Source organism: Perna viridis, chromosome 4 (genome assembly GCF_037379345.1).
Source record: "Perna viridis isolate PV_CMFRI_1.1 ecotype Kerala chromosome 4, ASM3737934v1, whole genome shotgun sequence".
Classification (NCBI taxonomy): Eukaryota; Metazoa; Mollusca; class Bivalvia; order Mytilida; family Mytilidae; genus Perna; species Perna viridis.
In genome coordinates this window covers 47,236,171-47,257,360 of record NC_142448.1, presented here as the reverse complement: position 1 = coordinate 47,257,360, position 21,190 = coordinate 47,236,171, and the positions used below count along the sequence as shown (strand labels likewise).

The 21,190-nt window shown below is 32.0% G+C and overlaps 1 protein-coding gene across 1 annotated transcript in view; it reads left to right on the top strand.

Moving 5' to 3' along the window:
- Positions 1 to 21,190, top strand: part of LOC148620309 (DNA ligase 1-like) — a 61,725-nt gene that overhangs the window by 1,804 nt on the left and 38,731 nt on the right. The window contains exons 2-6 of the mRNA XM_088581081.1: positions 8,169 to 8,234; positions 8,921 to 9,200; positions 9,669 to 9,795; positions 20,001 to 20,113; positions 20,709 to 21,057. Of these exons, the coding sequence (XP_088437207.1) occupies positions 8,169 to 8,234; positions 8,921 to 9,200; positions 9,669 to 9,795; positions 20,001 to 20,113; positions 20,709 to 21,057 (935 nt within the window). The remainder of the gene's footprint in view (positions 1 to 8,168; positions 8,235 to 8,920; positions 9,201 to 9,668; positions 9,796 to 20,000; positions 20,114 to 20,708; positions 21,058 to 21,190) is intronic.

The window sequence follows — 21,190 nt, the reverse complement described above, 5'->3', positions numbered from 1 at the left end:
TGAATTTGGATATGAAGGACAAAAGAAAAGACCAGAAAAGAAACACGCTGTGGTGTTATTTAAATAAACAATTTACCTATTTATAATGCATGTTTTAGTAGTAAAGGAGCTTCTGAAAAATAAAAGATTTTGTCAGATTTTACTTTATTGGAGTATTGTCACATTAGTGACTTTTCAAAAGTTCAAGTAATACTTATTCATTATGAAATCAAGTTTTAAAAGTGAGCCATACTTTAGCTACTGGTCGTCCCAAGACAATTAGACAATTTGTTGTAAAAATATATATGTAGAAATCATTTCTGTTTCCATTTGGTATTGAATGATTAGTAAAACACCAAATATTTATTTATTATAAAACTTTCCTACTAAAGCTTTTAATAAGTAGTTTTTACTTAAAGAAACTATAAACATACATTATTTTAAATTATTATAACTTACAATTACTTTTATTATCGATTTTTGGTTCTGTATGAATTCATGGGAGATAATTACATAATTACTATAGGCAAAATCGCTACACAGTATAGACGTTGGTATAAATATTAATCAGTTGGGTTCTCAAGGACCCAAGCTCTCATGTCCCTTACCTCCCAAAAATTTATTTCGGACCCCTTAAAAATACAATGAGAATCCAGGAGAGTTGTGAAAATTCTCAATCGTATTGCAGAGCTGTTTACTTGTACAGATATTCTGTATTTTATACAGAGTTTTAAATAAAATTATGCAATATGGATTTTTCATAAAAAAAGTACAGATTTTCTACCAATCCAGAAAAAAACGTGTGTTTCTTGCTTGTACAAGAACTGGAAGTTTATATGAAGTGATTGGTTAGCTTAGAACATTACCCAGTTTCCAATTTAGGTAATTCCAAACTATACAGGTCATATACATTAGCATGCCCTGATATTTATGAATATTCATTACCAGCTACTTAATCTGGTTTCTAAACTGGTTCCCTGGTCAATATCATAACTGAACCGAAGATCAGTATAGCTTACCTTTTTTAAAAAAAACTATCATACATGTCTATGCATGTTTTTTGCTTGTATTAGAACGGGAAATTTACATTAAAAGATAAAATGATCGGTAAGCATTGAATTTTTGTAATATTACACAGTTTCCAATTTTAACACAGGTGTTGTTACAATTGATGATATAAAGGCCTTATATATTATCAGGACACAGTTACCTATATATAGCCATTGTCAGTTGTTTAGCCTTGTTCCGGATGATTGACAACATTCGGGTCATAACGGTTATGAAAGAGTACTCAATAATATGAAGCCTTGAAGAGAACCTAGTTTGTAGTGGAAGTCACCCAATTTTAGAACATATCACATTTGTACCTTTTCGGAAGTTGATAGTAAGCCATAATTAGTGACAGTGAATATTTGACAATTAGCAACTTTGAAGACTGACGTCTTCGATTTGAAATGGAATTGCTGCTGTTTAAAGCGCAAAAAAATAGCAATCAAATTTGTCTAATTGGAAAGACTGGATCAAAATGCCGGCATCCGAAAAGTGCAAAAATGAAAGTTTTGATGCAGGAAAAATGGCCTGAGAACCCAAGAATTAACTTTGCATGGCCTATGTATTTTTTTGAGTTTTAAACAAACTTGTATGTTGTCAATTGTATCATGTATACACATTTATGTAAAACCAAACTCCATAAAAGATCAGTTGATACATGTATGTGATATATGTATCAAAGTAGACTTCTGACATCAGGGCTCAAGCTACTTGAGCAAAAACAGGGAGAAGTGACTTCTCTTTCAGAGAGACACTAGGGAGAAGTATGAAAGAACGCGGAGAAGTGAATGCATGTGCACATCATTTACTATTGCTTTTTAAAATTATGTGTTATATGTTACTTACATACACACAATATAACCAAGCATTTTCATGTATTCATTTTCTGTTATTGAGATAAATGTTACTTTTGCTTTAAGCTACGTATTTACATGTAATTAACTAAATATTTTGGACAAAATGAAATCGGCCTGCCGACTGAATGATTGACTGCATCATATATTCATGAAATTGAATGTCTAATCTATACCACTACCTTTTACCAAATTAATTACAGCAAAATTAATACATGATTAACCAAAACAAAGCTTCTTGCAATGCATTGTCCTATTGACTATGTCGTATCAGCACTGGAATAGAAATTTTTATTTTGTATTTTTGTCCTGATCCTACTTGATCAATAATGATTTCTTGTTCAAAATATCCAGTCTTTTATACAAGTTGATCAAGAGTATCAATAATCATGTTAAAAATTTATTACTGACAAATCAAGACTTCATAGACACTTATTGTAGCGGTCAGTACGAACTCGTCTCAAGCTTAAGAAATGTTCAGTCGAAATGGTGAATTTACTGTTCTGTTATGAAACATGAAGATCAAAAGAAATGCTTCAGGTTTACAACCAAATTATCTAATGAGATAATTTAACCGAAGTCTAAAGAACCCGCACAACAAATTTGCACGTTTTGTAACGAAATGTGAACGGTAAAACATGAATTATCGTAAACCGAAGTAAAGAATGTGCATCCCGTATCCTGTCTTAAATGTTTGAAACAAAAAGCTGATTAAAATGCTTGTAGCCGATAATTCAATAATTTTGAAAATTTTTACAATTTATTTTTTCGAACGGGTGCCATTTTTGTTGAATTTGTTATCAGAAGAGAGATAACTCTTGTCAAAATACTGCCAAAAGACAGATTACAGTCCGGATCATGGGCTTTGAAAATGAGAGGACAGCGTTTGGTGTTGTCTGAGGGTGAAATGAGCGACTCCAGGGTGACTATTTTGCCGGAATCGCCCAGTATTGTGAGCCCTGTACATATGTTGGATAGAGAAATCAAAATCCATTGATATACATGTTACATATATATAAGAATACAATGCAACAAATATTTTATTTGGTTGTTTTTTCACTGTTTATGTATAAATATATATATGCTAACTTGTGAAGATATCACATTATTTTATGTTTTTTTTTTCAATTAAACAATGTTTCTTATCTGTTTCTTCTCTGTTAAAACTGAAATAAGATTGCGAACATTTTATATGAGAAAGTAAGTATGCGTTAACAAATTATGATGGAAATTGGAGATAACTGATAAATAACCAAAATTACTGAAAAATTCCATTAGGATCACTGAAGATAACAAAAAAAGGGTTAACACCTCTGCAATTGCTGAAATCTATATTAGCAGTGTGGTTACTTAACATGAAGTACATTTGCCCTGTTGAATCAAAGCCACAATTAATCAGCAGATGAGACAATTATGACATGGTAATAATGATTGACTTCATAACTGTCCCATACTGGGTTATAATAAACTGAAATCCATTTGATGACCAGGGAAACTTTGGAAACTGTACAAAAATGTATAAAATGTGTTCATTTAAATTTCTGAAAATAGACAACTATGTTTTGAGGTTTGTTAAGGTATTGTTTTAGCATTGGTTGTGATTAATTAAATTTTGAAATCTTTAAACAAAATTCATCATTCTCCCACTCCTTGGATGTAGCTCTTAATAAAAAAAATAATACAACGAATGATAAATGAGTACAAAATAACAATAGAAATAGAATGTATTGTTAATTACATGAACTAATTTTTATCCTAACTGGAGTACTACAAGTTAAGGGAGGTTATATGTCTGAGAAACAGAAAAACTGTACATCCTGTTTTACAATGAATTCCCCGTTATGCTTCATTGAATTTTACGACTATTACAATATACAAACAGTTGATGTTGGCTAGGTGGAATATTATATTCTGGTTGTTTATTGTGTATGGAGAATCACTGACCTGGGTGTGAAATTCACCCAGCAAAGTGAAGTTAATCTCATTTACCTCTGCCAACAATATTGACATTGGTACCTGAGTGCCCGGGTCCCTGACCTCTAAAATTAATTGGAGACCCCTAAAAATCACAACAGGGAAGTCCAAGGGACTATGCAATGGCAGAAATCCTCATCAATAAGACAAATATAACGTGAAAAAATCATAAGAAGATCATGAAGTAAATATTTATCTTTGAATATTACTTCATGACTGTTCCCTATTGAGTCAATAATTAATTTGAGTCCATTTGATAACCAGATACACATTGGAGACATCGTATACAATATATTCATTTAAATTTCTAGAAATAGACATCTATTTTAGAGTTTCGTCAAGGGATCGTTAACATTAGTTGGCATCAATTAAAGTTAACAAAACTTATCATTAAAATAGAGATATATATTTGTTGTATTTGAAACTTTAAATGATGAATGTCTCGGGGCTGTTCCAGCAAAACATACATGGGACCTGGGGATGGCATTTAAAAAAAAATATATACTTGGTTGTGGGTTGGTGGAAAATGCCTCTGTGAGTGGTTGTTGGGAAAATGATGATGAAAGTTGTTTTTTACTTTCTCGAAATGGTCCAAAATGAATCCCTGTCATTGTATAAACCTTTAGTATAGCATGTAGTTGAGTTACACACTTTTGTTGCCGGAAGTTCGCACCATTTTTACAGTTGCTCCGCCCAAGAATAACCCATTCCAAAACTTCAAAATGAAAGGGTATGGGCTATGGAGTGAATGTGTAGGTGACAAAAACACCAAATTATTGAAGAACAGGGCTTTTACTTCTGTTCTTTATCTTAGAAATTGTCAGATAGTCTACAACAATGGACAAAATTTCCATACCATTAAACAAGATAGTCCCCAGTGTGCAAATGAGCAGAATTTTTTATATTGATAAACATCAATATTACTTTATACTCTCTTGTTCCTCACCTGCACAGAGTGCATGCAAACTTGAGTAATGCTAAAATACAGCAGATTTCCAGCTGAAAGTGCTAGGTATTCAAGAAGAGAAGTTTTCTTGAAATCATTGATCCCCGATAAAACAAATGGATTTTAGGAAACTTCACACAACTATCAAGACAATCATATGGATACACACAGAAATTTCAACTGGTTAGATGAGATACAAAATAATTCATGGTAATACACCAGCTTCATATACAGTCACTGTTGTACAGTGTGGATCAATAAAACTTTTGCATTATCTTCTATTTCTCTTCACATACCAAATATCATCGACCTTTCATATAAAGTGGTTGTTGAAAATTTGCTATGGACAAATACTCTTACAATTGCGAATACCAGAAAGGTAATCCCTATATTCTGGCCTTCTTCGAATTTGCTCTTGAGCAAGACAAAAATCAAGATTTAGCTATGCATTGAAAAGAGGATATGTGTGCATAAAAATGAATGTTAATATATGAAACAATTTTAATGTACAGATATATGAATGCACAAGAAGTAAAAGCATTAGTCCATACATGAATATATGCAACATGGAAGAAATAGGACAGCGAATATATGTTTTTTAATTAGTGTCTTAGTTAGGCAAAATGGAGGGACGCAGCGCCCCGGTCCTCTACCATATTACTCCTTTAGTGCCCATCTATAATTATCTGAAGATTACACTTTTGTTAATAAATTACACCAAGCCAATTAAGAAGTGTCACCTTCATTTACCACATCCTGTCGTTATTAACCCTCAGGTAATTATTGGTGATCATTCATCTGATCAGGGTTGTCGGATGATGATCATTTACAAGTAGAAATTGGATCCCAATTGGATCTATCACCATTTCATGGACAGCCAATCATTGGTTACTAATTATTTTCTTTTGTACAATCAATTTTAAAGATATTTTTAAGTTGACAGGTCTATGTTATGTTGAACCATGGGCGTAAACGTTTGCATGTTGCATATGTCTGTTTATTCAATATGTCAGTTATCTCTGTCAGTTCAATTGTTTTTAAAATTTTCTATATCGTATAACAGTACAGGTAATTTTTCAAAAGTTATAATTACATTAGTTAGAGAAAAAAATACGATTTTGAAATTGAATTGGAGCAATATTGAATATTTGTTATATTTCATGCGATATTTTACCTCATAGTATGTCATAAATGTTAAGAATCACTTGCCCCTAATCTCCTTTATGGTGTGAAAATATACTGCTTTATATTCTACAAAAGTAATGTTAATTTTTGTCTACACATCATTCTTGTATTATTTAAATAGAATACATACATACAAGAAAAGCCAAAAAAAAAAAGAATGAATAAAGATATTTCTGACTTAATGGAAACATAAATCTTAAAAAAAAAACTTCAAATACACCAATGTTCCTTTTTTGGTTAAAAAAACATGCTACGTGTTAAAGTGCCCTCTTCCTTGTGCACCCTTTATTTTCAAATCCTAGCTAGAACACTGATTATGTGTAAATGGAATGAAGCATTCATGAAGTCATGCAGTGTCTTGCTATTATCTGTATGAAAAACATGGATATCACATGCAGTTGAAATATATAAAAAATTAAAGAATCACCATGGGAATACTGTTAAAGAATATATATGAATTTTAATATACAGATAAATGAACACAAGCAGTAAAAGCGCTAGTCTGTGCATGAATATGTGCAACATGTAAGTGATAGGCAAAACTACAGAATATGTATAAATGAAATGAAGCAGTCATGAAATCATGCTATGTCTTGCTATTATCTGTATGAAATGTCTCACATGCAGCTGAATTATATAAAAAAGTAATGTATCACCATGGGAATACTGTTAAAGAACATTTATAATTTATAATTTTAATTTGCTTCTGTTGGTGCCTATAAAACTTGGGTTTTTACCTCTGTGGGTGGATAGGAGTGGAAAATATCGCTTCTAAGGGAGGTTACCCCAATTTTCAAGTGCCTTCCCCCGTCCCATGTATGTTTTACTGGAACAGCCCTCAGAATAAACTGGAAGCATTTTTAGTGGTAGAAAAAGACTTAATTAGGTTGCCATCTCATCCTCATTTAGACAACATATAACTTATTACTAACAATGTTCACAGTCCTGATTAAGGGCTTGTTTGCAGTTCTTATTAACACATTATCTAGAAGACTTGGGACCTTAAAATAGTTTCTTTTATTTTTGGAAAAGCTGTACAATTATATAAAGTATCAGAAACAAAAAGTGTCGCCAGACTATTTTTACAAGTCCATCACTCAAATCAAAATTGTTGGTACAAGTAAGTTCGCTCAAAGTATTTAGTTTATATTTATTATACAATGTAGTACATGAAATTATCAATTTGAAAGTGCAGAATTAAAAAATCAAGATTGCTTTATTACTTAATATAAATACAAAATAATATTTCTACATGATATCACCCACTCCTTGGACGTAAATGAAAAATAATGCATCAACAAATGATAAACAAGTACAAAATTAAAAAAAAAACAGAGAATATACAAAATTTTTAATGATATGACTAAATATTTATTTTAACTTGAGTGCTCCCTCAGACATTGTTTTACTGAAATCATGGCATTTTTTTTTTTGTCCCATCCCCAACTATGCAGAAGGGGACATGAAAATACTGGTGTCTGTCCGTGCTGTCACACTTGTGGACGCAAATCCTCAGAGACTGCTTGACAGATTTAAAAAAAAATTTGTACATGTAAGTATGTACATGTACATGTAGTTTTAGTTATGTACGTGTACCTAAGCCACCATTTTGATTTGACAATTTTTAGGAGTTATGGGACTTTGTTTAATTTATACTTAATGCATTATATGTATAGTTTTGTGGGTGCAACACTCCTCAGAAACTGCAAACTGGATTTTGTTCATATTTTGTAGGATTGTTAGGCATCATATGTAGTTCATACATGTTCATTGTATTGCCTCCTGTTTTAATTTACATGTAACAAATTTTACAGGAGATACAGGATTTTTGTACTTCACCTTTTTGAATTGGTGGGGGACAAATGGCTACGGGTGGCAATTTTGTTGCTTTTTAAATTTTATTTGTTTTTAGATGAATTGTAGAAATAAATTTTAATTCCAAGCATTTATAATGTATATCACATATGGGTACAGGGTTTATTTAGGTATTTTGGGTAAAATATTATGGATAAATTTGCCATTTGGGAGACAAAATTAGGGAGATGAAGTCTAAATTTTGGGAATAATGCATGATTAGGTATAATTTTCTTTAGGAAAGGGTCCTTTCATGGCACCCTGCTGAATGCTAGAAAAATTACTGTTATTAAAGAGAGATAATTGTAATTGTTTCTTTTTTGTAGATCATTCTTTGCTTCACCAAAACCTAAGCCAACAGAATCCTCTGTCAACACAAAGGTTAACAAAAGGCAAGAAATAAAAGATAGAAAACTAGTTGCTGATATTGATGATTATATATGCACACTTCACTCGTTATGCATGACATGAAATAGTTCTAACATTTCAACTTTTTTCATATGCTTGAGCATATGTTAACACACCGTCCTAGATATTTTTGCTTTAATTGTTAAATAACAAGAAATCCTTTTGTTGGGCCAAGAAACTGTCCATACTTACATTTGTGTTTTGTTATATTAAAGCAACTTATTTGTTGAATTCATATATATTACTTACAGTTGTTTTCTGTTCAGATTGAGAAGAACAAGGATTGTTAAGGATTGTTAAATCTATTAAGATCTTTCATGCTAAAACAATATAAGTAGAAAAAATTGATGGGCATGTTTGCTCGTTTTTGAGACATAAAATTTGAAATTTTGGCAAGGTAAACTCACATGATTTTCCTTAGGTTTTGTCTTTGTAGATTTTATCTGTTAAAACCTAGAACAAATAACAAGGATTTCATTAAATGTTCTTAAATAACATTTGAAGGTGTGTTTAAAAAAAATTTGGAAAGAAAAGTTGGGGTCACAAGGCATGGGCAAAAAATGTCAATGCTATTAAAATTATAAAACCAGAGGAGTGTGAAAATCTGACAAAATAGGATGAACATGAGCAGCAAACATGCTTAATGAACATATTTTTTTCTCTTTTTCAGTAGTCCTGTCAAGAAGCAAAAATCTCCTCTCAAGCCGAAGAATACCTCACCTGGACAAAATGTGGATTCTCCAGTGAAAGTTACAGCAAAGAAAAGAAGTAGAGCTAGAATAATTGAAAGTGATGATGAAGATGAGAGTGAAAATAATGTAGATGTATCAAAAGATATTGAAGGGGACACAAATACAAAAAGTGACAATAAGGACAAAAAATCTGAAGAGGCTGAAGATGGAAAAAATGGCCAAAAAGAAGAGAAAAATAAGGAGAAATTTGAAACTGCTGTAATATATCTGTAGTATTAGTGATCGTATACAGAGACCGTAGTATTAGTGATCGTATACAGAGACCTTAAGCAATTTTCTGTTAAAAGATACTCTTGATTACTCTTTCATTCCTGTTCTATATAAGATTACTGTGGTAGACAGTAAACTGTATTGTAAACATGTTCATGTTGACAATGCAGTTTAATTTGCCTGTTACCACCTTCTGTTGACATCCTTGTTAGGATGCTTTTAGGACATTTGCTTTTTAGTGATTAACTTGTTTTTCATACCTTAGTTGCGATGTTCAGTAAGGTATATTATGGTACTTAACAAAAGGTTATTTATTTCTAGTCTCCAATTTTTGTCACTTTTTCAAAATTTTGTTGCACATTTTAATTGAATCTATTTTTGTTCTTAGTATTATACTTTTGTTTGAAGTTTGATGTCTTATTCAACTTAGTATTAAACATTTGTAATATATTTTAGGCAAAATCGAAACCAGAAGCTGTTGTCTCTGGTGTATTATCACAGTCTTCAGATTCCACAGTCTCGTCATCAGCTGGGCCTTCTACACCACTACAGTCACCCTTTGGTCATCCAGTCAGAAAAACAGGTAACATGGAAAATCTTATTGTAAATAATGCTGTCTCCAAGGTTTCATACTCCTCAAAGCTTAAGCCAGCCATATATGACAATAAAACTTTTTTACCTCTCCATAAAGTGGCAAGGTATCATGTGATACCTTCCAAAAAGTCGTGTGTGTCCTTCTCCAGAAGGTTTCTAGATTATAATCACTGATCATTAAAAATGCCTAATTTCCTCACGTTTTATCGAATTCAGAAGAGAAATGCCTAATTTTTAGGATTTACATATTAAATTCGGTGTTCCGAGTTAAATTCGGACTTGTGCCATTAAAATGAGTATCAAATAATTAAATTAGGCTATCGATTTAAAATTCGGATATTTCCGATAAAATTCTGTGTGTATGATAAAATTAGGATACACAGTGTATTTAAATTCGAAGTTGTTCCCATTTAAATTCAAACTTGTTCCTAATTAAATTCAACATTGTTCTGGGTTAAATTCGGTGAACTTCAGTTGCAATAATAAAAAAACAAAAAACGAAAAAATGCTCATTCTAAAGTCAGTGGTTGCAACAAAATGTGACGTGTTTGCATGTGAACGAAATAATAAATATTTATGAATAAATATATTATTTGATGGTCTGATCTAAATGACATTTCGAACATGAAGATACATGCGTTGTTGTGCTAGGTATATTGCCACTTGTACAGGAAGTTAATATCAGACATCACCCCAAAAGTCGTATGTATGCGCCATCTATATAAAGACACCCACCAAATTTAAAACCAATCCATCAGTTGTGAGCCCTTGAAGTGAAAATTTAAAAAGGTGAAAAGTGAAAAAGGCTCACAGAACAGGATATCGGAGAGAATCCAAAATCACTACAACGTATGCCTTTTGTAGGTAAAGCCTAACACCAAATTTAAAATCATTCAAGCCATATTGGGAGCAGATGATATTTGGCCTGCCGAAATGACAGACGGACGGATGAGGTGCCCACTTGTTAAGTGGGGGTATAAGTTGCACAAAAAGCCGTTTACAATTGATTTCTATCGATGCAAGCAGGTGCGACAACAGATAATGTTATTGTGTGTATTTTTGAAAAAAAATATATATCAAAATTATTTTTTTCATTTTGATTCTTAAAATTATTTACATTTATTTAAAAAAAATGTATTAAAGTAAACATTTGGTTGTTATAATAAATTTTTATTAATATTTTGTGAATTCTGTATGCCTTCGTTTGATTTTAAAAAAATATTATACTGTAACAGATCTTATTGAATACATGTAATCAATTTATCGGGTAATTGTAGAAAAAAAACTTGCCAGCGACAAGATGTGCTACCTCCGAATTCTGTTTACAGTTAACTTGTATTCTAAACTGACTGAAATACATATACATTGTATATATATATCCATAAAAGTTATATTTTACCTAATTCCAAAAGAAAATTTCCGTAGAATTAAAAGCTGCAGTAAACACCCATTAACCATGTCCGTATTCTATAATGTCGTATACTTGTTTTTGATTCAGTTTTTTTTATAAAGTCATCAAATAAAAGATTGCAAACTGTGAAATGTGTTTGCAGATAATGGAAGTTGCTAGCCCACACCGTTCAAACATAAAAGAAGTCGCACATGCTACCACACCAATCACACTCTACTCGTTGACGTACTCCCAAACAGTTAGAGTGGGGAAACGCTCTCAGACCCACATGGGGTCTTGGAGTAGGCCAGAGCGTCAACAGGGCAGCTCAGCCGCTAGTAGGACATGCTCTGACTGAGTTCTTCGGTCGGGTATCCCGAAGGCTGGACTCCGCTACCTCCAACTACTAACAGACATTTACTAACAGAACCCCCGTAAGGGGCGGTTGTGCGAGATCCGTAAGGATAGTCAAGAACGAAAAAACCCCAATCATCATCATACCACACCAATCGAGTCACTTTTGCGATAAATGCAAGATGTTTATTAAACTCTCAATTTCCTAATTAATTCAATTAATCACGTTTAATTACATTGGCTTTGTTTATTCTAAACACTCACATGTTTCATGCACTATAAAATGCATTCTAAAGTGTTCGAAGAGCATTCCCTTGGCGAGCATGCAGAACAAAAAACCATTTAATATCACACTGACAAGATTGTATCATGTTTAGCTGTTTATATGGCAAGCCAAAGTGGACAAAAATAAGTATTTTCTAATATTAAAAAATGATTTTTTGATATCAAAAAATCGGCGGAACTTCTAATACTAAAAAGCGACTTTTTAATATTAGAAATTTATTTTCTAATATTAGAAAATGGATTTGTCCTATTCAATTACGATTTTTTAATATTAGAAAATCATTTTGTAATATTAAAAAAATATGACTGATTTTGCAATATTGCAAAGTGATTTTCTAATATTACAAATTCATTTTCTAATATTACATATTCAATTTGTAATATTACAAAATGTCTGATGTTTTAAAATATTACTAAATCAGGAATTTTTGACATTACGAAATGAATTTCTAATATTAAAAAATCTTTTCTAATATTAAAAAAATGATTTTGTAGTATTAGAAATTCATTTTCTAATATTATAAAATATTGATTTTTGTCCACTTTGGCTTGCCATATATTTATATCCAAATTCGCATTTTGCAAAGACTGATTACATTGTACATCGATTTTTGAGACTCACAATCTTACAAAATATTGGTGACTCTGAAATGCTATAATAATATCTAAAATGTATCCCCAGGTAACAATATATATGACCACCAAAGACTGCTTTTTTACTCCTTTAAATATAATTATTTTTGTTTCGGCAAGGATTTATGTTTAACTCCTTGATTTCTGAATAATCTATTCTATGCTACATTTTAAAAAATCTTGATTCACTACCAAAAGAACGGTATCAATCTGCAAGCATGAATCCATGGACAGATGTACCGGGTGTACACCCCTCCACCAAAAATTTAAAGTTTATTTATGTTTGTATATCAAATCTTCTTCATAAATATTACCTTCAGATGTTGGGTTTATACAAACTAGAAGTACCAAAATAATATAATTTTAAAAAACGTTGATGCGAAATGAAACTAGTATGATCAATTAAGGCCTTAATGACCTTTGTTCCCCCTTTTTTTAATCTCATGTACATATTATCAGAAGTATGACTAATAGTATGAAGTACTAAAAATGAAATAAAAATAGCATACATGTACAACAAACAAAAAGGCTTGGATAGATTTTTTTGGCAATTTTTTTTTTGTTTTTTTGAATAGTCAGGATTATACAGCTACCCTTACATCACCACCTGACTAGGGTGTAGCAGGGATTAAAGGTGATATAATAATTGTAAACGATCTGACTATATATTTTTTTTTAATATAACAGAGAAAAAATTGAAAGAAATAAGATATAGTATGTAATATTAAAATCTGACTCACTCACACTTGCATTCACTCTATCATATGTATAGCAAATCGAAATTTACTGATAGTAGATATGCTCTTAATTTAATATCATGACCAACAGAAAATAATAGTAATCATAATAATGATAACAGTAATAACAATTATGATAATACATGTGATACAGACATTAATTAGGAAAAATGTATTGCAAATTTTTTGGCAATTGGGGAAGGGATACACAAGCTTTTTTCCTGCAATCCAGACAGTTAATGTTATAATATTTAAGTGGATAGAACTCCTCTAATAATTTGTACCACAGTATTAAACTCATCAAAAAGTAAATTGGGATTGACTTTGAAAACAGTTATTGAAACCATTCAGGAATTGGGGAAAAAAATAGGGGATAGTATGATTTTGATATTATATTATAATTTTGTGTCAAATATTAATCACAATCCAAGTTTAGGTACATGTACAGCTAGAATAGTTATTAATTTATTTAAAGTTGATATAAATGATTAGTGTCGATTTCAGTGTGGCCATGGACAAACATTTCTGGCCACAGCATTAATGTGAATTAAACATACCTAACCCGCTTTAGTAGAAAAAATAGTTTTTTGATTACATGAAGAACGAACCACGGAAAACAGAGGCATAACAACTGTTTGAATTTATGAGATCTACACTTAGATTTATGCACGTACGCAGAATATAAGAAACAATATGAAGTGCATTGGGCCGTTAATTACATGTATATCACACTGTCAGTGCAGGGTGTTTACATTTATTTTACAAAACCGTATCCACAGACCCCTTGTGAATTCGCTTGACACTTGTGTGTATTGCATAACCGACCGTAAGTAGGTAATCTCGGCCCAGGGGCGAAGTCATTCATTAATGGTACACTCTACCAAACCAAACAATCAAACCAAATCAAAATACTGAATTGCAATTAAACATTTGATATACGTAAGTAATGACTATGACAAAAATTTGAACATTACTGAATATTTAACATGTTGTGATAATAATATTGTCCTCATAAACGACGGATTAAAAATAAATCAGTAACTCAAAATACTCAACAACAAGAAGGAAAAAGCATTTCTGTTAAAAGGATATTCCTTTTTTATGTCATTGTTATATAAATATATGTCTAGGAAAATAATTTTATTGTCTAAACAAATATTCTGTTTAATTATTATGTGAACAACTAATATAAAATTGAGCTTCATCTTCAATTTAAGTACTAGAAATTTTAACGTTTGCCATCCGCCTCAGCGGGATGGCACATATAAAGATGCATTCTATTTTTGTTTTACTATGAAGTCTGTAAGTAAAGTCTTCATTTTTGGAAACTACTAAGATAATAGCAGTGTACAGTAAGCTAAAAACAGGGTTTTGTCTGTCTTCTTAAAACAAATTCTAGCCCCGCCCGGATCCAGGTGTCAAAAGAATAGATGGCAGCAGCGTCAGGCTTGTCGTAAAAGGCGACTGAATAATGCTTAGAACCTTGACTGGGGGCCGGGGCGCTCTGCCCACAGAGCAGTAGGGTTGTGTGTCCCAGGTGTTCATGGGGTAACCCTGGCATGTTACATTCTGGGATCGTTAGGCAAAAATACAGAAATCCCTACTGCACATCATATAAGTGCAATTTGTTGGGAAAGATACCACGCTCCTCGCACGTTACAGAACCCTGTGTGGTATTCAATCGGAGTAGGAACTCCGCCACAAGATGCTAAATTACCCAACCCTACCCACCATTCCCTATTTCCAGTGGCAATCAAAATTTATTTACCCTACTACCCTTGTATTCCACCACATTTTTTTTTTGTTTTCATTTCATCATAATTTCATGTTTATTGTATTACTCATTTTATGTTCATCACTTGGATATTCTTAAAGTTTATATTTAATTGCACATCTTGAAATGACAAAAGATTATCTCAGGGGTCGCGCTGGGCTTCGCCAATTGCGCAATTTGTGATTTTTTATTTTATCTGGCGACAAAAATAGCCAGTTGGCGATTTTCTTGGTGCCTAGGTTTTGTATATTGGAATTAACAGGAAGTTTATCAGCAACGGATATTCTCTCCAATTTAACAATTGTGTTGACATCTGGTCAGAGTTAATTGACTATGACCAATTTATGACTGAAGGCAATTAAAGGTAATTAGACCAGGCGACTGGACTGACAATATCCTCATAGGAGGTGTCAATCAAATGTAAATATGTTATTGAGCAGGGATTGACACTAACTTTTTTATCTTGGTTGCCACCCGGGCTCCTAAGTTAAAAAATCTAGGAGCCCAGAAAAAAAGTTAGGCGCCCAGAAAATTTTTCAGAATATTAGTTTTATATGTAATTGTTTGAAAATACATTTCTTTTCAAGAGATTTTAAAAGTGTTATGGAATAAACTATTTATTTCCCTGTCTTCAGTTTATTACCTAATTGGTTCTCATCTAGTACTGTAGTGAGTACTCACAAATAAACAAAATTCAACCAGTTGCGATTTCCGGTATGCCTAAAAACCGGAAAACAAACCCGACCACGTACCAAAATTACGGTCGCCACTCGGACGACACACAATGGTTATTATCGTCGCCCAGCAAAAATTTAAGTCGCCACAGGCGACTGGGCGACTGTTAGTGTCAATCCCTGTATTGAGCCAATCAAAACTCTCATCATCTGGTCAAAGGTAAACACAATTAAGGCCATGTGCATGTGGCTACACGCAAGTTTCACAGCCCTATTTAACCATGTAATACATTCAGAAACAGACTTACCTGATAACAGAATAAATTAAATCCAATTAACAATGATTATCCCATCAGGAAGTGTCTAAATACTTCAAAATGAAAGAATTGATAAAAGAAAGTGGATGACATTTGTTTACACTTTTGCCATGTGACTTTTCTGGCGGGAAAATCGGTAAACAAATAGAATGGGGATTCCCAAAATCTAATTAAGAAAATGCTATTCAGATATCAAGACAATTAAACAGGGACACAATTAATGGTCCATGGTACAAACTTGGTTTGATAGAAATTTTATCACTTGAAAAAAAGAATCAAATTTGTTAAAAATAATAAAAAAAAAAAAAAAGGTAAATTATATTGTATTAGGTAAATTAGACCATAAAGAACAACTTAGGTGAACATGCATTTTTTAAAATCAGGGACTGTATGAGAATAGTTATATAGTCTTTGATGGAAGTAAAATACCTGTTTCTGGAGTAGTACTTATTATTTTATGCATACAAGAGTGACAGACTAGCGCTAAAAACCTGCTTTATACATGCATGAAGAGTGAACCTTGGGTACATGTATGTCATGAATGGAGAATTGACATAGATAATTCACCAGTGAACTTAATACTGCCTTTTTTTAAAAAGTATAATTTTTTTTTGGCACCCTTTGGCTCTAATTTCTGAAAACAGGCGACAAAAAATGGCAGCTGGCGATTTTTCTGGTGACAGAATTTTGGAAGCCAGAGCAGCCCCTGTTATCTGAAAACGAATTGTTCGAAATCAACTTGATAACATGATCTTTGAAAATTTTACTAAGACAGGATCTGTAAAGGGTTAACCTTATCCGTGCACCGACAGTTTATACCAGCATCAATTAAATCCAAGCGTGTAGTTCACACACTTTAAGTAAAAGTGGCTGACTATCAAAATCACTACATATTCCGTCCATCCGAAAATAGAAAAAAGATAACATACATGCATATGTTATTATATTATATACTTTATTGCGATTTTAAAAAAAAAAAGGATAAAATCAACGAGATACATATTTGAGTTGTTCATTTGTTGATCGAGAAACTCAAATCATTTACTGCCATAAAAAAAGTTTTGTTGCGCAATGGAAAATACTAACAAAAACATGCATTGTTTTTGTAAAGAAGTTGTAGTTCCCCAAACTTGTGGCGTGTTTGTGCATATCACACATGCAAAGCATAATTTGAATTGCCTTTTAATATTTTTTTTCCAAAATCGTTGACAGTTGGGTAGAACAGCACAGCAGCTCATCCCTATCACATCGGAAGTTACTCGAGATTGAAGACACTGATTTTTCAACAAGCCATACGTGATTAGGAACAGGATGTTTATTTCATTTATATAATTAACAGGTAGTGCCCTGGAGCGTCGATCAATCGGCACGTAGTGTGTGCTCGCTGTGTGTATGTATTTGAACATTTACAGCTCACCTGTCGGGTCTGTCAATAAACATAATATACAGGTATACATAGTGAAGAATGCTGTTTGAGTCGTGCGTAACAATGCTTTTCCTCCACAGCTTGCTGAAGAAGTTTGCTGAGACACTAACATCACTGTACACAGCACATGTGGTTGCACTGCAGGGGAAACTGATGGACGCTGTAAACTGCTACCACAGTGGAGAGGATTATGGGCTTCTGATAAATCAAATTAACTGGTTTTTTTTTTGTTATGTTTTTAGTTGGTTTTTTTTCTTCTTTTTTATTCTATATTCATAAAACTTGAAATAATTTGTAATGAATTAATAACTCCTATAATGTTTGCTCCTGAGCTAGTGAGTTTTTGTGGAAAGCATTGGATACTAACGAAACACTTTAGAAATTAATAATTACCGACCAACATATTTCCGTAAAACACGACAATTTTGATGCATACCATCATACATGGATGTTATGTCACTCATCAAATTTCCCCTTTTATTCTTAAAATGAAATTTGTCATTTTGAAAAGGTAGGATTTAAAAGTTAATACATAGTATTCGCTTGAGAATATATGAATGTACAATGTATGTATTGACCATAGAATAGTGACCTCAAGTAGTAAAGCTATATAATGTATTATATACAGTCCTTGATACAGTCCTATAAGATGAAAAGGTATTGCGGTTACTGAAGGAGTAATCAAGGGAACCAAGGTTATAGCGGTAATCAAAAGAATGTAATCCAGGGACAAAGACCAGACATGGAAAACAGACATACACAACAAAGAACATAAAGTAACTAAAATCATACATACAAAGTAGCAAAAGCAAATGAGCAACTCGGACTCCACTAAAAACTGGAGCTTGGACCAGGTGCACCGGTAGGGTAAGCGTCCTCTGCTTTTCTAGAAACACCCACCGAGTTGCTCATAAAAAGTCAAGTCCGGGTAGACAAACGAGGAAAGGAAAGCTATGGCCTGTGTTTAAAAAATTATTTTTAAGTAAAACTGAAATATTTGCTTGAGAATACACTTTGTAAAGTTAATTTCAGACGTTAAATTGTAATTATAAAGTCATCCAGATTTCCTTTTTACAGTTTAGTTCAATATTATAGTTTTCTTTAGTACCGCACAACCATAGACCTGTAACTATAGGTCTATGGCACTACCCGTGGGGAGATGTAATGCAGTAGATAGCTGCCGATTACTAGTGAATAATATCATTAGAAACAATGTGTGCATGCAAAAATTTATAGAATGTATAAGAGTCATAAAATTTTGCCGATCTTGTATAATATCTAATTTTTTCTTTAGAAGATCATCCATCAGTTAGGAATCTATGGACCCAACCGCAATTGACACACTTTTAATGTGCACAATGTATTCGTAATAGATAATAAGCTAAAAATCCCACGTACAGTACTAGTGTACAGCTGAATCTTTTCGAATCTGCTGAAAAATATGACATACAGGAAATCGGAATTCCATATGGTTGTCTTACTGTAAAAAAAAACCAAACAAACAAACAAAAAACCAATACACATCCCAAAAATACAGCATCAACCTTTTTATCTACTGGCCCGAGATATTATAATTATATAAGAGGATGGAATTCACATTCGTCTATACTCTGCTCTCATGCGTATAGTTCCAAGTTACATTTATTCCTTGAGAAATACCCGTTAACTATCCAGCTCCTATAAAATTGTTTTAATTTACAACGGCATAAAGTCTACTTTTTTGTAGTGGTGGTATCTATAGTTCATAATTTTATATTTTATTGTTACACCACAAAATTTTAATTTTACAGATTACAGCGTCTGAAAAGCATTTACTTCGGGCACTAGCATTTTCTCTTTACGAAGGGCGCCACTTACACTTGTGAAAAATTTAGGTTTCAAAAGAAATTAATGACACATTTTAAACAAAATTAGTGAAAATTTAATTGGAACATCACCAAATTTAACCGAGAACAATGTCGAATTTAATTATGAACAAGTTCGAATTTAAATTGGAACAACCTCAAATTTAAATACGCTGTGTATCCTAATTTTATCGTACACACCAAATTTTATCGGGAATATCCGAATTTTAATTCGATAACCTAATTTAATTATTTTTTACTAATTTTAATGGCACAAGTCCGAATTTAACTCGGAACATCGAATTTAATATGTAAATCGTAAAAATTAGGTATTTCACTTTTAAATTCGGTAAAACGTGAGGAAATTATGCATTTTTAATGACCACTGAACGAATATGGATTAGTGAACCTTTACACAGTTGTTTAGTACTAAAAAAAAAGGTTAAGTTAAATTTTTAGCAATATCCAAATAAGGCAATTGTGAACATTTTGCTTGATTATTGATGGTTAAATAAATTGGTGAAGACATATAAAGTATATAAAAGCCTAATAATTTATGATATATTATAATATTAGTATGTAGTATATAAGTCTTCTTTGTATGATCATAATTTGTTTAAATATATCAACAAAAAATTTAGAAAATGTCAAAAAATAAACAAGTTATTTATCAGTATATTTGCAATTAAAAAATGATGCTTTTAGTACAAAAACAAAGTCACAATGATAATATTCACATAAACATTTTATTTCTTAACAGCACGAAAGAGTATGGCTACTCCAAAAAGGAAAACTTTAGATTATGAAGAAGAAGGATCAAGTACTAAGAAACAAAAAATAACTGATAACAAAGAAGAAACACAAAATTTAAAGGTGATTTATTAATAAGAACAAGGTTAAACAGTAACAGTTTTTGTTTTTATTGTTAGTATCACCTTTATCCACTAGCCCAAGCCCAGGGCTAGTAAAAAAAATTATTTGGGCTAGTGAAATGATGTGTACTTTTCTTGTTTGGGCTAGTTGAATCCTGTACAGTCCTCTATTTTTTAGGCGAATCATTGAGAATTTTGAAGGAAAGAACTAGTATGTCCTTGTAAATGTTTAAAGAAATATCAAACTACTTCTCATCTATTGCTTGCAATGAGCAGTTATGTCTTGTGCTAGAATTCTTATGCCATTTGGAAAGGGAAGTAACTTGAATATATTTTTGGAAATGTGACAGTTGCAGTATATATTTACAAATGTGTATTTTATCTATTTATTCTGATACTCCATATTTATATATTAAAAATTAGATATGTCAATGACTGTATAAAAATTAATTAATACTCCCCTTGTAATTTTACTGAAAATCATATCATGATTGCAGAACAGAAAAAAAAACACAGACATTAACAGATGTTCTAAAGAAAATGCAAAGTAATACCAGCTCAAAAGATGTTGATCCAATATTACCTTTTTGTTTTAGAAAAAAGTGTCAGAAAATGTTGAAGAAAAAAAGACAGAAAGTGAGGAAGAAGATATGGAAGTTGATGCTGAGTCATCACAACCTGTGATCAAAACTGTTGATGTTAAGAAGGATGAATTAAATGAAGAGACAAAAGATGAAGTGGAAGAAGAGGACAAGGGAAACTATGGACCCAAAACGAAGAAAGAAAAGAAAACTCCAAAAGGAGAGGTGCAAAAAGATGAAGATACTAAGAAGACAAAAGCTACCCCAAAAGAGAAAATATCTAAAAAAGTAAAAAAATCTCCTAAATCTGCAACTAATGAGAAGAAAATAAAAACAGAAGATGTGACCCAAGAAGAAGAGGAAGGTATAAATTTTCAGTTATTTTTATTCCCAAGTTATAAAAGAAGATGTTTTTACTTTTTTGGATTCTCTGTATTTTCTATGAATTCAGACTGCAAGTTCTCCTGTACAGATTGTGAACCACTCCAGTCCATAGT